General features: G+C 39.8%; 1 protein-coding gene across 5 annotated transcripts in view; it reads left to right on the top strand.

Annotated features, from left to right (window-relative positions):
• The window catches only part of LOC128641413 (putative ferric-chelate reductase 1), a 258,303-nt gene extending 249,676 nt beyond the window's left edge, over positions 1–8,627 (top strand). For 4 of the 5 annotated variants that reach the window (XM_053694043.1, XM_053694039.1, XM_053694041.1 and 1 more), the window contains exons 15-17: positions 4,892–4,921; positions 6,830–6,882; positions 7,182–8,627. In XM_053694043.1, the coding sequence (XP_053550018.1) occupies positions 4,892–4,921; positions 6,830–6,882; positions 7,182–7,274 (176 nt within the window). In that variant the 3' untranslated portion in view covers positions 7,275–8,627. The remainder of the gene's footprint in view (positions 1–4,891; positions 4,922–6,829; positions 6,883–7,181) is intronic. The other variant, XM_053694040.1, reaches the window with a different exon arrangement.
• Positions 8,628–9,612: the final 985 nt, after the last annotated feature.

A 9,612-nucleotide genomic window follows, 5' to 3' on the forward strand; every position in this document is an offset into this window, starting at 1 on the left:
AAGATGATTCCTCAAGTGAGGGGAGTAAGCATGGTACTGCATCATCCCCTCCTTCGTCTACACCAGTTTTGCCCATACAGGAGGCCCCTAGTACATCTAGCGCGCCAATACTCCTTACTATGCAACAATTAACGGCTGTAATGGATAATTCTATCAAAAACATTTTAGCCAATATGCCCACTTATCAGCGAAAGCGCGACTGCTCTGTTTTAGAAAATACTGAAGAGCATGAGGCCGCTGATGATATTGTTTCTGAAGGGCCCCTACACCAGTCTGAGGGGGCCAGGGAGGTTTTGTCTGAGGGAGAAATTTCAGATTCAGGAAAAATTTCTCAACAAGCTGAACCTGATGTGATTACTTTTAAATTTAAGTTGGAACATCTCCGCGCTCTGCTTAAGGAGGTGTTATCCAATTTGGATGATTGTGATTATCTGGTCATTCCAGAAACACTATGTAAAATGGACAAGTTCCTAGAGGCCCCGGGGCCCCCCGAAGCTTTTCCTATACTCAAGCGGGTGGCGTACATTGTTAATAAAGAATGGGACAGGCCCGGTGTACCTTTCGTACCTCCCCCCATATTTAAAAAATTGTTTCCTATAGTCGACCCCAGAAAGGACTTATGGCAGACAGTCCCCAAGGTCGAGGGGGCGGTTTCTACTCTAAACAAGCGCACCACTATACCCATAGAAGATAGTTGTGCTTTCCAAGATCCTATGGATAAAAAATTAGAAGGTTTGCTAAAAAAGATGTTTGTTCAGCAAGGTTACCTTCTACAACCAATTGCATGCATTGTCCCTGTCACTACAGCCGCGTGTTTCTGGTGCGATGAGCTAGAAAAGGCGATTATTAGTAATTCTTCTTCTTATGAGGAGATTATGGACAGAATTCGTGCTCTTAAATTGGCTAATTCTTTCACCCTAGACGCCACCTTGCAATTGGCTAGGTTAGCGGCGAAAAATTCTGGGTTTGCTATTGTGGCGCGCAGAGCGCTTTGGTTAAAATCTTGGTCAGCGGATGCGTCTTCCAAGAACAAATTGTTTGACATTCCTTTCAAGGGGAAAACACTGTTTGGCCCTGACTTGAAAGAGTTTATCTCTGATATCACTGGGGGCAAGGGCCACGCCCTTCCTCAGAATAGGTCTTTCAAGGCCAAAAATAAACCTAATTTTCGTCCCTTTCGCAGAAACGGACCAGCCCCAAGTGCTACGTCCTCTAAGCAGGAGGGTAATACTTCTCAAGCCAATCCAGCCTGGAGACCAAGGCAAGGCTGGAACAAAGGAAAGCAGGCCAAGAAACCTGCCACTGCTCCCAAGACAGCATGAGATGCGGGCCCCCGATCCGGGACCGGATTTGGTGGGGGGCAGACTCTCTCTCTTCACTCAGGCTTGGGCAAGAGATGTTCTGGATCCTTGGGCGCTAGAAATAGTCTTCCAAGGTTATCTTCTGGAAGTGATTCATCCTGTTCCATTAAAAGAACGAGGGATGGGGTTCTACTCCAATCTGTTCGTAGTTCCCAAAAAAGAGGGAACGTTCAGACCAATCTTAGATCTCAAGATCCTAAACAAGTTTCTCAAGGTTCCATCGTCCAAAATGGAAACCATTCGAACAATCCTTCCATCCAGAAAGGTCAATTCTTGACCACGGTGGATTTAAAGGATGCGTATCTACATATTCCTGTCCACAAGGAACATCATCGGTTCCTAAGGTTCGCATTCCTGGACAAGCATTACCAGTTCGTGGCGCTTCCTTTCGGATTAGCCACTGTTCCAAGGATTTTCACAAAGGTACTAGGGTCCCTTCTGGCGGTGCTAAGACCAAGGGGCATTGCTGTAGTACCTTACTTGGACGACATTCTGATTCAAGCGTCGTCCCTTCCTCAAGCAAAGGCTCACACGGACATAGTCCTGGCCTTTCTCAGATCTCACGGATGGTAAGTGAACGTGGAAAAGAGTTCTCTATCTCCGTCGACAAGAGTTCCCTTCTTGGGAACAATAATAGACTCCTTAGAAATGAGGATTTTTCTGACAGAGACCAGAAAAACAAAACTTCTAAACTCTTGTCGGATACTTCCTTCCGTTCCTCTTCCTTCCATAGCACAGTGCATGGAAGTGATAGGTTTGATGGTAGCGGCAATGGACATAGTTCCTTTTGCGCGCATTCATCTAAGACCATTTCAATTGTGTATGCTCAGTCAGTGGAATGGGGACTATACAGACTTGTCTCCGAAGATACAAGTAAATCAGAGGACCAGAGACTCACTCCGTTGGTGGCTGTCCCTGGACAACCTGTCGCAAGGGGTGACCTCCCGCAGACCAGAGTGGGTCATTGTCACGACCGACGCCAGTCTGATGGGCTGGGGCGCGGTCTGGGGATCCCTGAAAGCTCAGGGTCTTTGGTCTCGGGAAGAATCTCTTCTACCGATAAATATTCTGGAACTGAGAGCGATATTCAATGCTCTCAAGGCTTGGCCTCAGCTAGCGAGGGCCAAGTTCATACGGTTTCAATCAGACAACATGACGACTGTTGCGTACATCAACCATCAGGGGGGAACAAGGAGTTCCCTGGCGATGGAAGAAGTGACCAAAATCATTCAATGGGCGGAGACTCGCTCCTGCCACCTGTCTGCAATCCACATCCCAGGAGTGGAAACTTGGGAAGCGGATTTTCTGATTCGTCAGACATTGCATCCGGGGGTGTGGGAACTCCATCCGGAAATCTTTGCCCAAATCACTCAACTGTGGGGCATTCCAGACATGGATCTGATGGCCTCTCGTCAGAACTTCAAGGTTCCTTGCTACGGGTCCAGATCCAGGGATCCCAAGGCGACTCTAGTAGATGCACTAGTAGCACCTTGGACCTTCAACCTAGCTTATGTATTCCCGCCGTTTCCTCTCATCCCCAGGCTGGTAGCCAGGATCAATCAGGAGAGGGCGTAGGTGATCTTGATAGCTCCTGCGTAACCACGCAGGACTTGGTAGGCAGATCTGGTGAATATGTCATCGGCTTCACCATGGAAGCTACCTTTGAGACGAGACCTTCTTGTTCAAGGTCCGTTCGAACATCCGAATCTGGTCCTACTCCAGCTGACTGCTTGGAGATTGAACGCTTGATCTTATCAAAGCGAGGGTTCTCAGATTCTGTTATTGATACTCTTGTTCAGGCCAGAAAGCCTGTAACTAGAAAAATTTACCACAAAATATGGAAAAAATATATCTGTTGGTGTGAATCTAAAGGATTCCCTTGGGACAAGGTAAAGATTCCTAGGATTCTATCCTTTCTTCAAGAAGGATTGGAGAAAGGATTATCTGCAAGTTCCTTGAAGGGACAGATTTCTGCCTTGTCTGTGTTACTTCACAAAGAGCTGGCAGCTGTGCCAGATGTTCAAGCCTTTGTTCAGGCTCTGGTTAGAATCAAGCCTGTTTACAAACCTTTGACTCCTCCTTGGAGTCTCAACTTAGTTCTTTCAGTTCTTCAGGGGGTTCCGTTTGAACCCTTACATTCCGTTGATATTAAGTTATTATCTTGGAAAGTTTTGTTTTTGGCTGCAATTTCTTCCGCTAGAAGAGTTTCAGAATTATCTGCTCTGCAGTGTTCTCCTCCTTATCTGGTGTTCCATGCAGATAAGGTGGTTTTACGTACTAAACCTGGTTTTCTTCCAAAAGTTGTTTCTAACAAAAACATTAACCAGGAGATAGTCGTGCCTTCTTTGTGTCCGAAACCAGTTTCGAAGAAGGAACGTTTGTTGCACAATTTGGATGTTGTTCGCGCTCTAAAATTCTATTTAGATGCTACAAAGGATTTTAGACAAACATCTTCCTTGTTTGTTGTTTATTCTGGTAACAGGAGAGGTCAAAAAGCAACTTCTACCTCTCTCTCTTTTTGGATTAAAAGCATCATCAGATTGGCTTACGAGACTGCCGGACGGCAGCCTCCTGAAAGAATCACAGCTCATTCCACTAGGGCTGTGGCTTCCACATGGGCCTTCAAGAACGAGGCTTCTGTTGATCAGATATGTAGGGCAGCGACTTGGTCTTCACTGCACACTTTTACCAAATTTTACAAGTTTGATACTTTTGCTTCTTCTGAGGCTATTTTTTGGGAGAAAGGTTTTGCAAGCCGTGGTGCCTTCCATTTAGGTGACCTGATTTGCTCCCTCCCTTCATCCGTGTCCTAAAGCTTTGGTATTGGTTCCCACAAGTAAGGATGACGCCGTGGACCGGACACACCTATGTTGGAGAAAACAGAATTTATGTTTACCTGATAAATTACTTTCTCCAACGGTGTGTCCGGTTCACGGCCCGCCCTGGTTTTTTAATCAGGTCTGATAATTTATTTTCTTTAACTACAGTCACCACGGTATCATATGGTTTCTCCTATGCAAATATTCCTCCTTAACGTCGGTCGAATGACTGGGGTAGGCGGAGCCTAGGAGGGATCATGTGACCAGCTTTGCTGGGCTCTTTGCCATTTCCTGTTGGGGAAGAGAATATCCCACAAGTAAGGATGACGCCGTGGACCGGACACACCGTTGGAGAAAGTAATTTATCAGGTAAACATAAATTCTGTTTTTATTAAAGGGACATAAAAATACCACACTGCTGGTCCCACACGGAAACTGCTACTGATCCAGTCAGTCATGTGACTAGCACTGCTGATTGGATCAGCAGCAGTTTCTGCTAAGGACCAGCAGTGCTCTGTGGGCCCTGTGTTGTACTTATACTGTGTGTTTAACCCATTTGCGGGGTTAACCATACAGTAGTGCAGGTTAGTCTTAATTAGAGCATGCAATGTCAACTATTATGGCTCTTCAAATATAGAAGTATAACCAAATAGTCTAATGAAATTGCTAATTTTATTTCTGAACAAACCATCTGTTTTATTATATATTCAGCCCTCTCACAACATCCCTGGTCTGCTCCAGGTAAGAATGTGAATGGTGTTTGAAGCGCATCTATGCACACAGCTCTTTACATTACTTTAAAATGTATGTTGACCCCTTTGTAAAGATGCATCACACCGTAAAAGAACGACTTTGTTTAAAAACTAAATTGCTCTAACAAAATGTCTTATTTGTACAACTGATCTCTTGAATTGGTTGTCAATCACGGTTTACTTGATTGAGTCTAGTATTACAATACTTCATATAAAAATTAAGCAAATTATGAAATATTGTCTAATTACTGGAATTAGTATCAATGAGATTAGTCCTCTTCAAAAGCATCAAAAATACATATTTGCAAAAACTCGTCATTTTAAAAAGCAAACCATTATTTTTTTTTACTGTTTAATTTATTTCTTAACAACCAGATTTGCTACTTTAGGAAACCTACAATTTTAGCTCTCTGATTTAAAACCCTCTGATAAAAAAAAGTGAATCTTGCATAACAAGACCTTGAATAAATATCCTGTTGTTCAGGAATTCCTTTTCTACTGAAAATGGTTGCTCCAGACAAAGATGGGTTTTCTAAAGATTCCATTACAAAGGGACTGAATAAGACAGGTTCACAAAGCTCGAGTTGTTCATATCCCTTATTGCTGAAGGGATCATCACAACCATCAGGTATAGAAGGTTTCAAGTCTTGAGACTATTTTTTTTCCCCCCTATAGCACTGGGGGTTCTTCACATTCTTGTACACTTGTGTAATCTGGTTTAAGTAACACTTTATAAAAGAATTGCGCTCTTCAGATAGTGTCAGCTTTGCACTGAGTATCCGGGTATCTTCAGTAGCTATCTTTTGTTGAAAAGCATCAGTTAATTTGAATGTCTAAATGTACAAACTTAGCTTGAAAAAGGGACATTTAAATTAATTTTATATATACATACGCCAGACTAAATAAAAGTTCTATAAACTTTAATAACTGTCATTTGTTTTCCTAGCAAAATTGTCGTTTTGCAATGCAAGGACATTCCTCTTGAGCATGTTTAAGCTCATTTTATTTGCCAGTTAGTGACAGATGTAAATTTAGCTCCTGCACTGATCCAGAAATCACTGTGTAGAATGTTGTAGTGTCTAGATTCTAGACATTGCATGCCAACCTTTCTGGGGTTGTGGACAATCTAACTTTTTCGTGGTTGAAGAAAGGAAATAACACTACCAAAGTGTTTTTTTTTTTCCATAAACATGTGTATTTAAACACCATTATTGCAAGTAAATTGAGTTTAATGTCCCTTTTCATACCGTTAATTTAAGAACATAACTATATATTTAATACACTGGATGTTTTGGGCTTTTTTCGCATAATCCCCTGTATTGTGTGGCTCACTGTGGTGATTTAAAACTTATATTATAAAGACTTAAAGTGAATGTAAACGTTGAGGAATGTGTGTCTGGTTTTTAAAATTCCTATTAAAACAGGGGCGCTTTCATTCATCAAAGTTTACATTTTATTTATTTTTTATTTTTTTAAGTTACCTTTTTCCTCTTGCAAAGCCGGAGCAGCGCTTCACCCGCACGTCGCTCATCTCTTCTTACGTCAGCAAGGACGAATCCTGCTTCCTCCAATCACGACTCCCCCCCCCCCCCCCCCCCCCCCCCAGAGAAAACATTGCCTGAGGCCATGCTGTGATTGGAGGAAGGTCATTTCTTACCTATGAAGAGACGAGCGACAGCTGAAGGAAGCGCTGCTCCGGCTTTGCAAGAAGAAAAGTTAAGTATTTGAACAAAACGGCAAAAATGTAAACTTTGATGAATGAAAGTGCCCCGGTTTTTAGTAGGATTTTTAAAAACCGGGCGCACACTCCTCAAAGTTTACATTCACTTTAAGATTATTAAATCCTGAATATGTACCTTACCTAAAATATTGCTTTTATATTTTATTCCAAAAAAAGCCGAAAAATTGGATGAAGATACAGTTGGAATTTTAAACAACAATATAGATGAGGTGAGTTGTGTTTATTTTTATCCCCCCCCCCCCAACTCTTGAGTAATGATCATTTCCCTTTTTATGAATATAGAGTTGTTATATCCATCTGTTTTAGCCCAGTTTTTAATGGTTGTAGCTAAAGTAGAAAGTCATCTTTGTCTCTAATAAAGTTTGTAACTTTCATGATATTTCTTGTGTGAACAGAAAAGGCTTAATCTCCAGAGCTTAGAAATCCCATTCCTTAAACAGAAATTTTACACTCTGGGGTACTGAGATATTTCCATCCTGTATCTAATGTGCGACCATTTCTCTTTCAGGGTCACACCTTTAAGAAGATTGTGCTGACTATATACATCTGTGGAAACTTTGCATTTCTCGTAACGTTCCTGGCTGCAATTAATCAACTTTAAACTGCACTGAGTATTGTTGCACAGATATCCCTGACCCTGTTGTCCTTTAGAAATATAATGGGACTGATCTTATTGTTGCCTTACAAATAACTAACGAAGCCAAGCAGGACACTTATTCTATGCAGTTAAGATCCATTTTATAGATATTTTCTGAAATCTAGAACATTGATTAGGAATGCTGAGAGAATAATTATTGTCCCGGCTATGAAAGATTTTTATCTCTTGCATATCAACTTCATTTGATTTCTTTGTCCTTTCACAATTGTGGTGGATTTACACAATATTAGAAACATTTACGGCATATTGTCTATAGTAGAGTTTTGAATACACAAAGAAGTTTTTTTGGGGTTTTTTCCCCCCGCCGTTGTCCTATTCCTAATCTGTAAGTCTTTCATTGGTATGATGTAAAGGCTTCTCTCAGGAGGAAAAGACCTTTTCTATTGAGATACACGGAGCCAATATTTTTAACTACTTAAACCAAAAAACTTCTCAGATTATTAAATGGTGACCTATTTAATCAATCACGTTTGTAGCTTAATTAATATTTTTAAAGAAAGGGACTATATTAGAGGTAAACTTGCTCAGCTTTCTGAGACTACCAGATCATTTACATTGTAACAATGCGCTATATTAGGTTTCATTTAAATATTTTTTTTTATATTTTTCTGATCTTAAAGGGACATAAAAATTCCAGCTGAACTAATATCAAGGCTTAAAAAATACCAGTTTCTGGGGGGAGGGGGGTGTTTGTTGGGGTTTTTTAAACACCAATTACAATAGTAACTCCAGTAACTTAAATTGTTTTCTAGATGCACTGCCCTATGACTTGGCTATCCATTGGCTGTAACAATCCCTGCAGAAAATCCAGAACAGATTTTGTACCAATGCAGTTTGTTTGTATTTTTGGGCAGTGTAAAACGAGATAGCAGTGACTGTGATGCTTAAAAAAATAAATAACTAAAACGTTATCCAGTTAAAAAGGTGCCTTCTTAAACTTTCAGCTAGTTTTCTATCACCTTAAAGGAACTCTTTGTACCTTTTTTATAATGAAGCAGAATTCATTGCATTATATGAAGTTTAAAAAGGACAAAGTACATGAATTGAAAAGCCTATTTTGCTCCAGTTTTTATAATCTATTTGTTGCCATTATATCAATAACATGATTACAAATCTAGTGAGATATTATGTATACTATTTTTTTATAATGCAATAATGAATGTTTGTTTACAGAATATATTTTTTACAGAGATCACCAAACTAATAAGTAATATATTTCAGATTTGGTATACGGGTAATCGTTTAACAAGCAGTGTCAGTTAACGTGCTTAACTCAATAAAAGGAAAATCACATTACGTATTTTGTTATATTCATTTTTATTGAATAATAAACAACTAACCTGGATTAAAGCATTGAAATTGCAGGTTGTCCTTACTAATGGGAAAAACATGCTCAAATGTATAATGGTAATCTAGAAACACAAATCTTTATTTCATTTAAGAACTTCCTTTTAAATTAAACATTAGGATGTAATTTTACACATTTTCCTGTGACTTGAATATTTTATTGCAAGCATTTGTGTGATAATCCCAGACACGCACATGGTCTTTAGCACTGGTAAAGAAATTAAACAAACTGTAAATTTATAAATGTTTATGGAAAAAGTTTTGTTACGTAAAACAAATCCTTTCCTTCTCTAGCAAAGGTGAAATAGAATGCGTGTGATCTATACAGAGCATTTACAGTGATCTGATTTTCAGAAATATTCAATGAAAACAGTAATGTTCCATTGACAGAATATGTTGATAATAAAATAAGCCAAGTGCTTTATTATTTATTTATATATATATCTCTACACACCCCTGTTAAAATGTCAGGTTTCTGTGATGTAAAAAAAAATGACAGATAAATAATTTCAGAACTTTTTCCACCTTTAATGTGACCTATAAACTGTACAACTCAATTGAAAAACAAACTGAAATCTTTTAGGTAAAGGGAAATAAAAAACTAAAATATGGTTGCATTAGTGTGAACACCCTTAAACTAAGACTTTATTGAAGCATCTTTTGATTTTATTACAGCACTCAGTCTTTTTGGGTATGAGTTTTTCAGCATGGTACATCTTGACAAGATTTGCTGACTCTTCTTTGCAAAAACACTCTAAATCTGTCGGAATGCGCGGGCATCTCCTGTGCACAGCCCTCTTCAGATCACCCCACAGATTTTGAATTGGATTCAGGTCTGGACTCTGGCTGGGCCATCCCAAAACTTTAATCTTCTTCTGGTGAAGCCATTCCTTTGTTGATTTGGATGTATGCTTTGGGTCGTTATGCTGAAAGA

The sequence above is a fragment of the Bombina bombina genome, chromosome 10, assembly GCF_027579735.1.
Source record: "Bombina bombina isolate aBomBom1 chromosome 10, aBomBom1.pri, whole genome shotgun sequence".
Lineage (NCBI taxonomy): Eukaryota > Metazoa > Chordata > Amphibia > Anura > Bombinatoridae > Bombina > Bombina bombina.